Source organism: Geotrypetes seraphini, chromosome 17 (genome assembly GCF_902459505.1).
Source record: "Geotrypetes seraphini chromosome 17, aGeoSer1.1, whole genome shotgun sequence".
NCBI lineage: Eukaryota > Metazoa > Chordata > Amphibia > Gymnophiona > Dermophiidae > Geotrypetes > Geotrypetes seraphini.
Genome location: NC_047100.1, coordinates 49,458,713 through 49,475,601, shown reverse-complemented (window position 1 = coordinate 49,475,601; position 16,889 = coordinate 49,458,713). Strand labels below are relative to the sequence as shown.

The 16,889-nt window shown below is 50.0% G+C and overlaps 1 protein-coding gene across 1 annotated transcript in view; it reads left to right on the top strand.

Annotated features, from left to right (window-relative positions):
* RBM5 (RNA binding motif protein 5) overlaps positions 1-16,889 on the top strand; it is a 333,945-nt gene that overhangs the window by 30,503 nt on the left and 286,553 nt on the right. Inside the window, exon 2 of the mRNA XM_033925757.1 lies at positions 7,083-7,155. Coding sequence (XP_033781648.1) covers positions 7,139-7,155 — 17 coding nt within the window. The 5' untranslated portion in view covers positions 7,083-7,138. The remainder of the gene's footprint in view (positions 1-7,082; positions 7,156-16,889) is intronic.

The following is a 16,889-nucleotide window of genomic DNA, read 5'->3' as shown; positions in this document are numbered from 1 at the left end:
CACCCTCTGAGTGAAGAGGAACTTCCTAGCGTTTGTTCTAAACCTGTCCCCTTTCAGTTTCTCCGAGTGCCCCCTTGTACTTGTGGTGCCCCTTAATTTGAAAAATCTGTCCCTGTCTACTTTTTCTATGCCTTTCAGGATCTTGAAGGTTTCTATCATGTCTCCTCTAAGTCTCCGCTTTTCCAGGGAGAAAAGTCCTAGCTGCTTTAATCTGTCGGTATATGGGAGATTTTCCATTCCCTTTATCAGTTTAGTCGCTCTTCTCTGTACTCCCTCTAGTACCGCCATGTCCTTCTTGAGGTGCGGCGACCAGTACTGGACACAGTACTCCAGATGCGGCCGCACCATTGCACGATACAGCGGCATGATGACTTCCCTCGTCCTGGTCGTGATACCCTTCTTAATGATACCCAACATTCTGTTAGCTTTCCTTGAGGCCGTGGCGCACTGCGCCGATGCCTTCAGTGTTGCGTCTACCATCACTCCCAGGTCTCTCTCCAGGTTACTGACCCCTAGTGGTGTTCCCCCCATTTTGTAAGTGAACATCGGGTTCTTTTTCCCCACGTGCATGACCTTGCATTTCCCTACGTTGAAGCTCATTTGCCATTTTTCGGCCCACTTTTCCAGCTGCGTTAGATCCTTTTGGAGATCTTCGCAGTCTTCCCTCATTTGAGCCCTGCTGTATAGTTTGGTGTCATCTGCAAATTTTATGACCTCACACTTGGTTCCCGCTTCTAGGTCGTTTATGTAGATATTGAACAGGAGTGGTCCCAGCACCGACCCCTGTGGAACTCCGCTCGTGACCCCTTTCCAGTCCGAGTAGTGGCCCTTTACGCCAACCCTCTGTTTCCTGTTTGCCAGCCAGTTTTTGATCCATCGGTGGACCTCCCCTTGCACCCCGTGGTTCCATATCTTTTTGAGCAGTCTCTCGTGTGGTACCTTGTCGAAGGCTTTTTGGAAGTCGAGGTAAATGATATCTATAGATTCCCCTTTATCCACCTGGCTGTTCACCCCCTCAAAGAAGTACAATAAGTTTGTGAGGCAAGACCTACCCTTGCAGAAGCCATGCTGACTCGGTTTTAGCTGCACATTGTTTTCGATATATTCACAGATGCTGTCCTTAATCAGTGCCTCATCATCTTTCCCGGGACTGAGGTCAGGCTCACCAGCCTGTAGTTTCCTGGGTCGCCCCTTGAGCCCTTTTTGAAGATGGGCGTGACATTTGCTATTTTCCAGTCCTCTGGGATCTCTCCGGTTTTTAGGGATAGGTTGCATATTTGTCGGAGTGGCTCCGCTATTTCGTTTTTTAGTTCCTTGAGTACCCTTGGGTGAATGCTGTCCGGACCTGGCGATTTGTCGCTTTTAATCTGTCTATCTGCTTGAGTACATCCTCTTGGCTTACCTTTAAATTGACCAGCTTATCATTTTGGTCTCCTATTACGATTTCCTCGGGTTCCGGAATGTTGGTTGTATTCTTCCTCGTGAAGACTGACGTGAAGAACTCATTTAACTTGTCAGCTATCTCTTTCTCTTCTTTTACTACTCCCTTTCTATCTCCATCATCCAATGGTCCCACCTCTTCTCTTGCCGGTTGCTTCCCCTTGACGTATCTGAAGAAAGACTTGAAGTTTGTTGCTTCCTCTGCCAGTCTCTCTTCGTATTCCCTTTTTGCTTTTCTAACCAGTCGGTGACACTCCTTCTGGTGTTCTTTGTGCACTTTTTGGTTCTCCTCTGATTGGTCTTTTTTCCATTTTCTGAATGATGCTTTTTTGTCGCTTATCGCCTTCTTCACTGCATTTGTTATCCACACTGGGTTTTTTGTTCTATTTTTTTTTGCACCCTTTCCTGAACTTGGGGATGTACAGGTTTTGTGCTTCGTGCACAGACCCCTTGAGTAAGGTCCAGGCTTTTTCTACGGATTCCATCTTTCCTATGTTGCCTTTGAGTTTCTTTCTCACCATTTCCCTCATGGCATCATAATTTCCTTTTTTGAAGTTGAGTGACGTCGTTGTGGTTCTTTTCCCCTTTGATGATCCAATTTCTAGCCTGCACTGGATCGTGTTGTGATCGCTGTTACCTAGCGGCGCTAATACCGCCACCTCCTTTGCTTGCCCCCCTAGTCCGTTGAAGATTAGGTCAAGAGTGGCATCGCCCCGTGTTGGTTCCGTGACCAGTTGCTCCATGAAACAGTCCCTCGTGACCTCTAGGAATTTGGTCTCCCTTGCGCAGTTTGAGTGTCCAATACTCCAGTCTATCCCAGGATAGTTGAAGTCCCCCATCACCACCACATTTCCGCTTCTGCATACCTGCCTCAGTTCAGCCTCCATGTACTGGTCGATTTCTTCCGGTTGTCCAGGTGGGCGGTAGTACAGACCCAATTTAATGTCTGCCCCAGTTCCTGTAGCTTAACCCATAGTGATTCCAAGCCATCCGCCCGTACTGTTGTTTCCATCCTGGCTGAGGGTATGGAGTCTTTTATGTACAGTGCTATTCCTCCACCCTTTTTATGTGTCCTGTCTCTCCTGTATAGTTTGTACCCTGGTATGGCCACATCCCACTGATTGTCGTCAGTCCACCACGTTTCTGTAATTCCAATTATGTCCAGGTCCTTTTTGCTGGCAATGATTTCTAGTTCACCCATTTTGGCTCTTAGGCTCCTAGCATTTGTGTTTAGGCAGTTTAAGACCTAGGTTTTTGCCCTCTCTTTTGGTTTTCTTCGTGTTTTGGGTCTCCTGCAGTCCTCCTCGTGGTTCGCCAGCCCCCGAGCTTCATCTCGGTCATCCTCCTCCTGTTGTGTGTCTGTGACGTCCTCAGTCTTCTCTGTTGGTTTTCCTCGTGGTTTGGTGCTCCTGCCGATCTCCTCATGGGCTGCCAGTCCCTGAATCTCTTTCCGCTCATCCTCCTGTGGTGCGTCTGTTTCGTCCTCAGTCTGCTTCCCCATTTTTGGCTCCGACTGTTTCCTCCTTTTTCCGCTTTTTAGCTTCATTTGTTCCTTAGGCCCCTGCATTGCATCCTTGGTTTTATTTACAAAAAATGTCCACTCAGTCTCGAGCTCTCTATCGCCTGTCCCTGTTCAGTATCTTTGTTTGATACTCTGGTCCGATGTGTCGATGTCAGATCGACTGTCGGCTTTCCCCTTGTCCTCAGTTTAAAGCCATGTCTATGCTGGTCTGGATGTTTCGTGCCAGCATCCTCGTCCCCGCTGTGATCAGGTGCAGTCCGTCCCTCCTGTAGAGCTTGTTTTTCCCCAGGAAGGTTGTCCAGTTTCGTACAAAGTGAAAACCCTCCTCTTCGCACCATCTCCTCAGCCACCCGTTTATTGCTTGCAGCTCGGTCTGCCTCCTTGCATCCGCCCTTGGTACTGGCAGGATCTCTGAGAAGGCTATCTTCCTTGTCCTCAGCTTCAGTTTCCTCCCCAGGATCTTAAGCTGTTCGGTCAGTGTAGTCCTGTTGTAGTTCCTTCTGCTGACGTCGTTGGTTCCAACGTGGATTATCACAGCTGTCTCCTCCGTCTCAGCTCCTTCCAGGATTCTCTCGATTCTGTCGGAGATGTCCTTTGTTCTCGCCCCTTCAGGTCTCGACTTCAGGCAAGTCTCCTCGTTCCTTCGCAGGTACTCTATCTAAGAAGTCTCCAGCTGAGTCTCAGACAATCCAGGCAACGAGTGTAGTTGTGCCGGCCTCTAAGAGACCTCCTTCTAAGTGTGCCTCCAAGCATAGGGAATACTCATCTTCGAAGTCGCCCTCAATGGAGCACAGTTCTGCGCCTTCCAGACCAGAGCCATTGGTCTCGGTGCCTGTCTTCGAGGACATGCTTCTGACCACACAGCTTACCACTGTTTTGGCCAAGTTTGCCCCTGCCTCAACCCTGCTCTCTGCGAGCCAGCCTGAACATTCTGTCAAGGCACTTCGAGCAAAACCTCATTGGTCTCGACCATTATCCTCCAGTGACTCCTCGTCCTTCAGGTTCGAGTCTCAGATACTCACCCTGTTCGAGACGTGGAGGACAAGCCTCGTTCGAGGCCTCACTTGAAGCACTCCTTGTCTTCGAGGCACCTCGCTTCAAAGAAGACTAAAGAGTCTCCTTGGAAGAGTACAGAGTTTGCTATTCCTCGTTCGTCGAGGCCCATCGACACCCCTTCCAAGCCCAGGCATAGGTCTCGAACTCCGAAGCTTTCAACTTCTCGTACGTCTCCACCTCGAGGCACATCCAGGTCCTGGACTCCTCTCAAGACCATCTACGAGGGATCCTCCTTTGCCTGTCTCTACGAGGCATGAGTCGAGGCTCTCAATTCCTCATACTCCTGGGACTTCTCCATCAAGGCTTCTGCACTCTCTCACTCCGCCTATATCACACATCGGAGCTTCTTCTGTGACTCTTACGTTGGATATAGACATGCCTTCTCAATACTCCAGGGAGGCTTCTCCATCTTACTCAGAGGCAGCTTGGTCTCGTTCCACTTCTCCTGAAGAGTCTTCAGCTTCAAAATCCACATCTTTTTCAAGATTTCATTGCTCTTCAAGATTCATTGTTTTTCAAGATTAATGGCTCTTCAGATTGATCTTCAATCTGAGTCTAAGTATACTCTTGAATATTTGGCTAAAATGGAATTGCCTCATCCGCCAAAGGATGCTATGAGACTATGTATGAATCCTGTTTTTGAAACGAACGTTTCTCAGGAATCTTGAAACTCCTTATTCAATTCCAGCTATCCCCTCTAAAATGGAATCTCATTACCGCACGGTTCCTTGTAAAGGGGTTGAGAAGCCGCAATTGTCTCACCAATCCTTAGTGGTGGAATCATCTCTTAAAAAATCTAACCCCACCAAGGTTTATGCTGCCGTCCTTCAAGGCAGAGAGGGCCACACGATGGATAAATTTGGACGCTGTCTTTATCAGAATTCCATGATGGCAAACAGGATCTTGAATTACAACTTCATGTTCACATCCTATCTAAAGTACTGCATTAAGACCATGTCCTACTTCTTTCCTGATCTGGCTGAACACCGGTTGCCTGCGTTCCAACAACTTCAGCAGACCCTCTCAAATACTTCTTTTCATGCCTTTGAAATGTCATCTCGGGTCACTGCTTTTGCTGTAGCAATGCGGCTACGCATTGTGGACATGGACCCTAACTTTCAAGATTGTCTAGCCAATTTACCGTGCCAAGATAATGAGCTCTTTGACGACTCCATTGAGGCTGCCATATACTTTCTGTCCTGGAGTTTGCTTTAGCTCTTAATAACTGCTTAGACCTACTGTACAAGGTATTAGCGGTCTACAAGACTTTGTTGATTCATAAAGTGCATGTTCTGTTTATTTTATGGTATTCTCTTCCTAGTTTCTATTAATTTATGTAGAAGTATTCAAAGATGGGAAAGATAATCTGACAGAGCCTGTCCTACTAAATTAGTACATAGCTCCACAAGTTTGCAGATTTATGTATTTTCTAGTAGGTAGACCCAAGAATATGTGAGGCTACATCATTTCAGTACTTAAGATGAAATCACCTCCTTAGGGTGGGAAGTAGATACAAGCTCAGGATACAAGTAGGCGACTTTGCTTTCTCTAAGGACAAACAGGATGTGATGTTCCCACAGACTGGAATCCATCACTACAGGAAATCAGAACAGGGGTTGAGGAGGGAAATTAAACATTAAAGTTTTCAAAAATGTTGATTGGACATATAGTGTTTGCTATACCCCTGTATTTGGGATCAGGTCAAAGCAGTATATCCTGCTGTCCTTAATTACACTTGAAAGGTAGGGAATTTTGCTTTAGAAAAAAAACAACCTTCCTGACATCTGCCAATATTTTATTTCTGTAGATAAAACCCATTTTCAAAAATGTATTGAATAGATCATCTTAAATAATAAAATGCTAGCTGCGCATGCGCAATTGTCTCGCGTGTTCCCTGATCCCTTTTCTGTCGGGATGTGGCAAGACAAGTGCGCATGTGCGCTTATTACATCACTGAGAGCAGCGAATGCAGGAAGCGGAGTAAAAAAAAAAACCAACTGAGCGAGCCGGGCCTCTGAGAAAGCGCGGGAGGCCTGGCCCGGGCTGCGGACGGGTAAGGAGCTGGGGCAGTGAGCCTTCCCTGCGGCTGAAATGGAGCCTGGCCACCCTTCGCGACAGACCACACGAGTCCGAGTCCTTTTCCGCTCACCCCCCCTTCCTGCGGACCCGACTACCTTGGCGATTCAAGCAGCGTGTGCACCACTCTTCACACGCTGCTTCGGGCCCTTCTACTTTCCTGATTTGCTCTGCCGCGTCTCTGATGATGTCATCAGGGACGTGACAGAGTAAATCAGGGCAGTAGAAGGACCCGAAGCAGCGTGTGAAGACTGCTGCACAGCTGCTTGAATCGCCGGGTAGGTAGTCAGGTCCGTGGGAAGGGAAGAGAAGGGGGGGGGGGGCGCAAGGACTCTGGGGAGAATGGCAGACACCGGCCCTGTACTAACTCCCGTGGACAGGGGGAGCAGGAAGGGGTGCTGATGGACCGGGGGGGGGGAATGAAGGAAGGCCTACTGCTGGACAGGGGGAGCAGGAAGAGGTGCTGATGGACGGGGGGGGGGAGGGAAATGAAGGGAGGCCTACTGCTGGACAGAGGGAGCAGGAAGAGGTGATGATGGACACGGGGGGAAAAATGAAGGGAAGCTTACTGCTGGACAGGGGGATCAGGAAGAGGTGCTGATGGACAGGGGGGGGAGGTAAAACAAAGGGAGAAGGGGAGCAGTGAAGGGGTGGTGGTGGACACAGGGGTGGTAAAAATAAGGGAGAATGGACAGGAAAAAGTGGCTAAGGAGACGGAGAGAGAAAGAAATAAAGACAAACACATATATTCTAGCACCCGTTAATGTAACGGGCTATAAAGCTAGTTTTATATAATTTATTTGAGTGTTAGCAGTATTGTTAAGATACATAAGTCTGTTCTGTAGGGGAAGTCTTGGTGTCGTTCCATAATTTTTGATGTTCCTTCTCTATGTAGGTATAGAAGAGTTGCATTTCTGGCTAGTGTATTGACAGGTTCTCTCCATGAAGACACCTTTTTGTTGTGTTCACTTGTTTTCTTTTCCCTTAGGTTCAGTATTTGGATATTTTAGAACTGGGCTTGCTCAACAATTGGTGACCGGGAGCATGGGATCAGATAAACGGTATGTAACAAAGGTTTTCATTACTTCTGCACCAGACCTCAACAAGTAGGATCTAGAAACTAGCCCAAAAATCTAGGTGTCAAGACATGCATAAATAAATTCCACATTTATAAATTTGCTGTTTCCTACTGTACAGGAAAAGAGTGGGTAAGAGGCCACTACTTGTCCCACCCAACTGCAGCATATTGTGCAGTAGAGAAGAGCTTTAGGCTGTTTCCTAGGCCATGGGAGAACGGCCAAAGTTGTAGCTGCTAAGGGTGATTGAATTAGCCACCTGCCGCCAGCTGCAGCATATTTTAACTTATCTGTTGTTCATCTATATGCTCCCAACAGCTGCAGCCTAAAGCCTCTTCATCACCAACACAGCCACCCCAGCAACAGCCTCTCAATCCTTGCCTCAAAGTTTAAAATGTTCAGTTGTCCTCTCAAAAGGGTTCTAGAGAATCTCTTCCTTGATTAACTGTTTCTTATGGGATGCTTCTGCAGCTCTGTTTTATCCTTTTGATTTTAACTAGACTCTATGGCCCAGATGCACTAAACTCGCCAATCGTGTAATACAGTGTTTCTCAACTCGATCTTGGAGTACCCGCTTGTCAGTCAGGTTTTCAGGATATCCACAATGAATATGCATGAAAGAAATTTGCATATAATGGAGTCAGTGTAAGCAAATCAAGTTTATGCATATTCATTGTGGATTTCCTGAAAACCTGACTGGTAAGGGGGTACTCCAGGGGTCCGAAGTTTCCCTCTCTCCAAACCCAATTCAAAGGTTGCTACTCTTTTAAATCCCCCTTAAATACCTTCCTCGTTGGACGGCTGCCTCCTCCAATCTTGCTGTGCAGGACAGGAGTGATATTTTCGATCTCAAGCCTGGCCCTGTGCTGCTTCCTGAATGGCTGCCGTCGTGAGAACTAACTTCCCCCAAGAAACCAAAACACTGCCGTCCAAAACATCTTCCGATATTATTAAGTCTTTACTATCATTCTGTTATTAAGTCTCAATCCTCAAACTGTATTCTCTATTGTCATGTACCATCCTGGAAATGTCCAGTTCTCTTCTTATGTAATCCGCTTTGAACCGCAAGGTACAAGCGGAATAAAAATCACTAATGTAATGTAATGTAATGTTTGGAGAGAGGGAAACCTTGGACCCCTGAACATCAGAAATACTTGTTTCGTTGGCAGCAGTGTCTTACTTTTTGAACTGCTGGGGAGGGGATACAACTTTGAAACCTTGTCGACTGCTTGCCTTCACTTTTTTTCCCTCATATTTCCTTCAGTGAGCATCAAGCGGGGGGGGGGGGGGGGGGGGTGTGAATATGTCTTGGGTACAGATGTGTGGGGGTTAGCTGTTGTGTTAAGCTTGGTATAGCTTTGAGCTGTTGGGTGGACTGTTTGGCTGTTTGTGTGAATGGGGGTATTTGGGTGTGTGTGTTATGGGAATCATTTAAAATCAGACGATACAGAAGTCGTGTCTGGGCTTTGTACGGTGTCTTGCACTGTTTTCTTGTGGGTATGTTATTTTTTGGTGGGGCCTCTTTCTACCCCAGTTGTCTTGGAGTGTTTTTGTATCGCCCACATTTGCTGTACTGTGTTCTTTCTTTTGTGCATGGTATTCTGTAGTTGCCTCAAAGATAAATATATTTTTTTAAAAAGGTGGGGTGGGGGTGTGTGATTTCAAAAGTAGATTCATTGAAGGTGAGAAGGGGGAAACTAGTTGCACAGAGGTAGGGAAAGAGATACTGGATATAAGGGCAGCGTTTTCCCTAGCACCTTTTAGCCGGGCGCTTCGCCCGGCTAATTTAGATGACCACCCGGCTGTCATCGTGATCGCAAATCCTGCTGCTGCCGCCATTGTTCAACATTTTTTAAAAAACCCTCTCACCGGCTTGGAAATTTCCCGGGCTGACTCGGCACAGCCTGAATCGCCGCTGAAAGTTTAGTGTTTGACTCCTGCCTGCCTTTTTTTTTTTTTAACGCCAGCAAGCGACTTGAATCCATGCTCCAGGGCTCTAATGGTAAATCTGTGCGTGCTGGCTTCCCTTCTCTTCCCTCCAAAACCGAAGTTATGTCCCGGGGGAGGGAAGAGAAGGGAAGCCTGCACACAGTGTTACCCTTAGAGCCCCGGAGCATGAGTTCGCTACAGGCTAAAGCGGGAGACAGGTCAGCGACGGAGGGAAGCTTACAACTTGCTGCTCTTGCTTGCTTCGGGCCTTCCTCGCTGCTATGTTCTGCCTACTTTCTGTTTCCACAAAGGCAGGATCCGGCAACGAGAAAGGCCAGAAGCAAACAAGAGCAGCAAGTTGTAAACTTCCCTCCGTTGCTGATGTATGGAAGACATGTCAGTGATTGAGGGAGGCTTACAACTTGCCTTAGTCTGTAGCGACTCTGCCGACGGGTGTGTGAGATAGGAGGGATGGGGAGAGAAATGCTGCTGCAGCCAATGGGGAAGGAGGGGGAAGAGAAGTGTTACTGCTGCACTCAATAGGGGGAGGGAGGAAGAGAAATGTTCTGCCTGGGTTTTTTTTTTTTGGGGGGAGGGGGGAGAGAAATGCTGCTGCACCCAATTTGGGAGAGAGGGGAGAAGGAAGACCAGGGAAGGGAGAGGAGAGGAAAGAGATGCCAAGATCATGGGAGGGAGGGAAAGGAAAGGAGCTACCAGACCATGGAGGGAGAGGGAGAGATGTCGGGGCATATGGGGGGAGGGGAAGGAGACAGATGCCAGACCAGGTGAAAGGAAGGAAGGAGAAGTGATGCCAGATAATGGAGGGGGAGATGGAAGGAGAGGAGAGAGATGCCTGGGCATGGGGGGGAGGGAAGGGAAACTAAGGAGATATAAAATGCCAGACCAGAGGAAAAGAAAGAAGAGGAGGTGGCAGAAAAGGGGGGAGAGGTAGGAGAGAGATGCCAGGGCATGAGGGGAGAGAAGGGAAGGAGATAGAGATGCTTGCTTCCTTAGCACAGCAGCAGATGAATCCAGAGACTAGTGGGATAGCCCACATCGACCAGCAGGTGGAGATAGAGAAACTGATTAACAGGTGGTCTTATAGACTGGCATTCCTCCTGTACATCTAGTATACTCTATCTCCCAGCAGGGGAAAGTAGCTATCTCTCTAGCTCCTGGATTCTGGCTGTGCAGGGTGAATTTCTGTAGATTTTCATTTCTTTTGTTGAGAATATTTCTCTTCAGAGAGAAAGGGGTGTCTGGCAGAGCGGTGCCAGCTTTGGGAGCTACACCTGGCCCCCCCAGGTCCCTTCTCCACCCTCCCCTCCAGTGGATTGAGGGGTTTTCATTGGGCTCTGTTTTTTTCTTCTTTCCAGTTCGTAACACACAAAAAAAAAAATTGAACAGAGCCTCTCTCTGCTGTGCTGTGCCTTCTGGTCAGCTTCCAGCTTGCAACTACCAGCCATAACTGATCTGCTGTTGTGTTAGTGGATGGGTTTTTTGTGAGTAGCAGTTCCTTGTTTGCGTGTGTCTCGGTCTGCAAACTCCCTGGTGGGTTTTTTGGGTGCAGCGTCGGTTGTTTAGCGGGCTTTCTCCGATTTGCAAAAAAATATATATATATTTATCCCAGGACAAGTAGGCAGCATATTCTTAACATATGGGTGACGTCACCGACGGAGCCCTGGTACGGACACTTAACTAGAAAGTTCTAGTTGGCCGCACCGCGCATGCGCGGGTGCCTTCCTGCTCACCGGAGGAGAGCGTGGTCCCCAGTTTCTTCGTTTCCGCGGAGCGAAGAAGACGTATGTGCTTTCAACGGCCGTTGAAAAGCTAGTTTCTGCCTTCCCGCTCGCGTAATTTTTCATTTTTTCTTCTAATTTTTCCTTTCGGATTCCCTATTTTGACTTACAAAAAAAAAAAAAAAACTCGTCCACTTTTCTTTATTTTTTCAGGCTGGCCCCGGCGGGGCCTGTTGCCACCATACAGGCCTCCGGATTCGATTTTGCGGAAGCTGTCTTTCCCTTCATGCCCCCTCAACCGGGCTTTAAGAAGTGCCAGCGGTGTGCACGCCCGATCTCTCTCACCGACCCGCACAATTGGTGCCTGCAGTGCCTGGGTCCAGAGCATCGGGCTGACACTTGCACCCGCTGTGCTACGCTTAAAAAGCGCACATTAAAAAACAGGCAGATCCAGCAAAATCTTTTATTCGGTACCGGATCTGCCATGGAACCTGCTGCGACGTCGACGGCACCACAAAAATCGGCACCCACGACGTCGACACCACCAGACCCTTCTTTGGGGTCGTTGGGCCCAGGTAAGCCGGCTAAGAAGCCTTCCACTTCCCTTGAGCGCCCTCCTGCCACGGTTGCGACACCGGCCCTCCCGGCACCGCACCGACCCCGCAAACTCTCCGCTCCGATATCGGTGAATGCCTCATCATCGGCCTCCTCATCGCCGGAGCGTAGAGCGGCACCTATGGTACCGAAGAAGAAAAAAGCGGCACCGGTGCCCCCCCTGGATGACCGCATCGCGGCCATACTCCAAAACCAGTTACAGGAGCAGCTCCAGCAACAACTCCAACAACTGTTGCCGGCGTTACTGGCATCGCACCTTCCGGTACGGGACCGGTCCGAGCCTCGCACTGCCCCATCGGTGTCGACCCCCTCGGTACCGATTAATACCTCCATGCCGGTGCTCTTGGCTGAAACACCTACAGTGCATACCCGTACTGCTGCCGAACCTTCCCGGTCCCAGGAACGACATCGGTCTTCCTCTCCCGGTACCGCCTCGGTGCGCTCAGGCAAATCTCTCTCAAAGACCCACCATGCCGAGCCTTCCACACCGATGTCCAAACGTGCACACCCTGACGTTAGAGACCCAGACTTGTGGGAAGACTCCCCGCACGGTACCGAAGAGGATGCTTTGTCAACCGACGAAGAACCCTCCATGACCGATACCGCCTCAAAACCAGAACAATCCTCTTTTTCTAAATTCCTTAGGGAGATGGCAGCAGCTCTTTCCATCCCCTTAGAGTCCGACTCTAAAAAGTCTCAGGCTTTCCTCGATGCCCTAGACTTTGAGCAACCTCCCAAGGAATTTCTAAAGTTGCCCGTCCATGACATCTTACGGGAAACTTTCTATAAAAACTGGGAGAGTCCCCTCACTGTTCCCGGGGCCCCTCGCAAATTGGATAGCTTGTACCGGGTTATTCCAATCCCAGGGTTTGACAAACCTCAATTGCCCCACGAATCCCTCCTGGTGGAATCTACTTTAAAAAAATCTCAGGGTTCCAGTGTATATGCCTCCACCCCTCCTGGCAGAGAGGGCAAAACTATGGATAAATTTGGTAAGCGCCTTTTCCAAAATGCCATGCTGGCCAATAGAGCCAACAACTACACCTTCCACTTCTCCTTCTATATGAAGCATCTGGTGCAACAGCTCTCCTCCTTACAGAAGTATCTTCCTGAACGTAAGGTCCCTCTCTTCCAGCAACAAATTTCCAGCCTCCTCCAACTCAGGAAATTCATGGTTCGCTCCATCTACGACTCGTTTGAGCTGACCTCCCGCGCATCTGCTATGGCGGTGGCTATGCGCCGTTTGGCATGGCTGAGAGTCTGACCTAGACATTAACCACCAGGACCGCCTGGCTAACGCACCTTGTCTGGGTGATGAACTCTTCGGAGAATCCCTGAACTCGGCCACCCAGAAGCTCTCAGCACATGAGACCAGGTGGGACATTCTGATCAAACCTAAAAAGAAGACTCCACCTGCTTGCCCCTACAGGCAACAGTCTTCTTACCAACGCAGGTTCTCGGCCAGACCTCTCAACCCGCCTCCACAACAGTCTCGCCGTCCTCGCCACCAGCATCAGCCTCAGGCTCGCCCACAGACTCAACCTGCCAAACCTCTTCCTTCATCAAAACCGTCTCAACCCTTTTGACTCCTTTCTCCAGAGCATAGCCAGTCTCCCGCCTTCATCGCCTCTTCCTCAGCCGATCGGAGGACGCCTTCAACTCTTCCTTAGCCGTTGGGAGGTCATCACATCAGACCAATGGGTCCTCAACATCATTCGCCACTGCTACTCTCTCAACTTCCAGACTCTTCCACCAGACCATCCTCCCGTAGAGTCTGCTTCTCACTCCTCCCAAACCCCCCTCCTCCTGAGGGAGGTCCAATCCCTCCTTCTCCTCAATGCCATCGAAGAGGTACCTCCGGACCAAAGGGGTCAGGGATTCTACTCCCGCTATTTCCTGGTTCCCAAAAAAACAGGAGACCTTCGTCCCATCCTCGATCTCAGGGACCTCAACAAGTGTCTGGTCAAAGAGAAGTTCAGAATGCTCCCCTGGCCACACTTTACCCTCTTCTCTCTCACCACGACTGGCTATGCTCCCTAGACCTCAAGGAGGCCTACATTCACATCCCAATCCATCCGACTTCACGTCGCTATCTACGGTTTCAGATACAGCACCATCACTATCAGTACAAAGTGCTACCCTTTGGCCTCGCCTCATCACCCAGAGTGTTCACCAAATGCCTTATTGTGGTGGCGGCCTTCCTCAGGTCTCACGACCTTCAGGTGTTCCCCTACTTGGACGATTGGTTAGTGAAAGCACCTACGTCTCCTCTTGTGCTACAAGCCACTCAGCACACCATCTCCTTCCTCCACCTTCTGGGGTTCGAGATCAACTACCCCAAGTCGCATCTGCTTCCCACACAGCGACTTCAGTTTATTGGAGCCGTCCTCGACACCACTCTGATGAGGGCATTTCTCCCCTCAGACCGCCAACGGACCCTGCTCCACCTCTGCCACCAGGTGCTCCTTCATCGCTCCATTCCTGCTCGGCAAATGATGGTCCTCCTGGGCCACATGGCCTCGACGGTCCATGTGCTTCCCCTGGCGCGACTCCACCTCAGGACTCCTCAATGGACGCTGGCCAACCAATGGTCACAGACCACGGATCCTCTTTCTCATCCCATCTCTGTGACATTGTCTCTTCAGCAATCTCTTCTCTGGTGGTTGAACTCCTCCAATCTTTCCAGGGGTCTACTCTTTCATCTACCCCCTCACTCCATGATCATAACCAAAGATGCCTCCCCTTATGCGTGGGGAGCTCACCTAGGAGATCTTTGCACCCAGGGACTCTGGACCCCTCAGGAGCGTCAACATCACATCAATTTCCTGGAACTCAGAGCCATGTTCTATGCTCTCAAAGCCTTCCAGCACCTTCTCTGCCCTCAGGTCCTTCTCCTGTGCACAGACAACCAGGTCGCCATGTACTACATAAACAAGCAAGGCGGCACCGGATCTCCCCTCCTCTGTCAGGAGGCCATCCGCATCTGGATCTGGGCCACGGCCCACAGTCTCTTCCTCAAGGCTGTCTATATCCAGGGCGAACAGAACTCCCTGGCCGACAATCTCAGCCGCATCCTTCAACCTCACGAGTGGACGCTGGATCCTCCCACGCTCCGCTCCATCTTTGCGCGCTAGGGCACTCCGCAGGTGGACCTCTTTGCAGCTCCTCACAACCATCAGCTGCCCCAGTTCTGCTCCAGACTCTTCTCTCCTCCCCGTCTGGCCCCGGACGCATTCCTGCTCGACTGGACGGATCAGTTCCTCTATGCATTTCCTCCACTACCTCTGATGTTGCGGACATTATCCAAACTCCGCAGGGACAGAGCCACCATGATTCTCATCGCTCCTCGGTGGCCTCGCCAACACTGGTTCTCCCTCCTGCTCCAGCTCAGCTCCAGGGAGCCCATTCCTCTTCCTGTATTTCTTACTCTACTTACACAGCAGCATCAGTCTCTACTACATCCCAATCTGTCCTCGCTCCACCTGACAGCTTGGTTTCTCTCGGGCTGACCTCTCCAGAGAATCTGTCTCAGCCTGTCCGTCGTATTTTGGATGCCTCCAGGAAACCGGCCACCCTCCAATGTTACCATCAGAAGTGGACCCGGTTCTCCTCTTGGTGTCTACTTCATCATCATGATCCCACCTCATTGGCGGTGGAAACTGTACTGGACTATTTGCTTTCTCTCTCTGACGCTGGCCTCAAGTCTACCTCAGTCAAAGTCCACCTCAGTGCCATCACTGCGTTTCATGAGCCTGTCCTCGGAAAACCTCTCACGGCTCATCCCCTGGTTTCCCGGTTCATGAGAGGCTTCTTCAATGTCAAACCACCGCTGAAGCCTCCTCCAGTCGTCTGGGACCTGAATGTGGTTCTCTCAGCCCTCATGAAACCTCCATTTGAGCCTCTTGCCACAACTTCACTCAAATTTCTAACCTGGAAGGTGCTTTTCCTCATTGCCATCACCTCTGCCAGGAGGGTTAGTGAACTGCATGCACTGGTTGCCGACCCACCTTTCACTGTTTTTCACCATGACAAGGTGGTTCTGCGTACCCATCCTAAATTCCTTCCCAAGGTGGTCTCGGAATTTCACCTCAACCAGTCCATTGTGTTGCCTGTCTTTTTCCCTAAGCCCCATTCTCACCCTGGGGAACAGGCGTTGCACACGCTGGACTGTAAGCGTGCCCTTGCATACTACCTTGACCGTACCAGGGCTCACCGCTCGTCCTCTCAGCTCTTTTTGTCCTTCGACCCTAACCGTCTAAGTCGTCCTGTCTCTAAACGGACGCTTTCCAACTGGCTTGCTGCCTGCATTGCGTTCTGTTATGCTCGGGCCGGTCTTTCACTGGAAGGTGCTGTCACGGCCCACAGGGTCAGAGCTATGGCTGCTTCTGTGGCTTTCCTCCGTTCCACTCCCATCGAGGAAATCTGCAAGGCTGCCACTTGGTCTTCAGTTCACACGTTCACTACTCACTACTGTCTGGATACCTTCTCCAGACGGGATGGACACTTCGGCCAATCTGTGTTACATAATTTATTTTCCTAATTGCCAACCATCCCTCCTCCCTCTCTGTTAGCTTGGAGGTCACCCATGCGTTAAGAATATGCTGCCTGCTTGTCCTGGGATAAAGCACAGTTACTTACCGTAACAGGTGTTATCCAGGGACAGCAGGCATATATTTTACGTCCCACCCTCCTCCCTGGGTTGGCTTCTTAGCTGGCTTATCTTAACTGGGGACCACGCTCTCCTCCGTCGAGCGGGAAGGCACTCGCGCATGCGCGGTGCGGCCAACTAGAACTTTCTAGTACCTAGTGTCCGTACCGGGGCTCCGTCGGTGACGTCACCCATGCGTTAAGAATATCTGCCTGCTGTCCCTGGATAACACCTGTTACGGTAAGTAACTGTGCTTTATGGCTGGGATGTGAAAACCGCCTAGATCATTTCCGGTTCATGAAGCCATGCAGGAGCTTATTGTGGCGCAATGGGACACGCCTGAGGCCAGTCTGCGGGTGTCGAAAGCCATGCGGCAGTTGTACCCTATTGCTCCGAATGAACTGGAGAAATTAAAACAGCCTAGGGTTGACGCGTTGGTGGCCGCTGTCACCAAAAAGACTACCTTGCCTATTGAGGGGGGTGTTGCGTTGATGGATGTCCAGGATAGGAAGATTGAATCTTCGCTTAAAATGTCCTTTGACGTGGTGGCGGTAAGCCGCGGTTTGCAGTTCTTATGCAGCGTGTGCATGTCTGCAATGGTCTCAACTGATGGCAGATAATGTGATGGAGTCAGGGAGTTCGGTTCCTGCAGAATTGGCAGATCTGGAGTCTGGTCTGGCTTATTTGGCGGATGCCTTGTATGAAATTATTCGTGCTTCTGCCAAACAAATGTCTTTCCATGGTTTCTCGCAGATCTTTGTGGCTCCGTAATTGGGCAGCGGATGCGG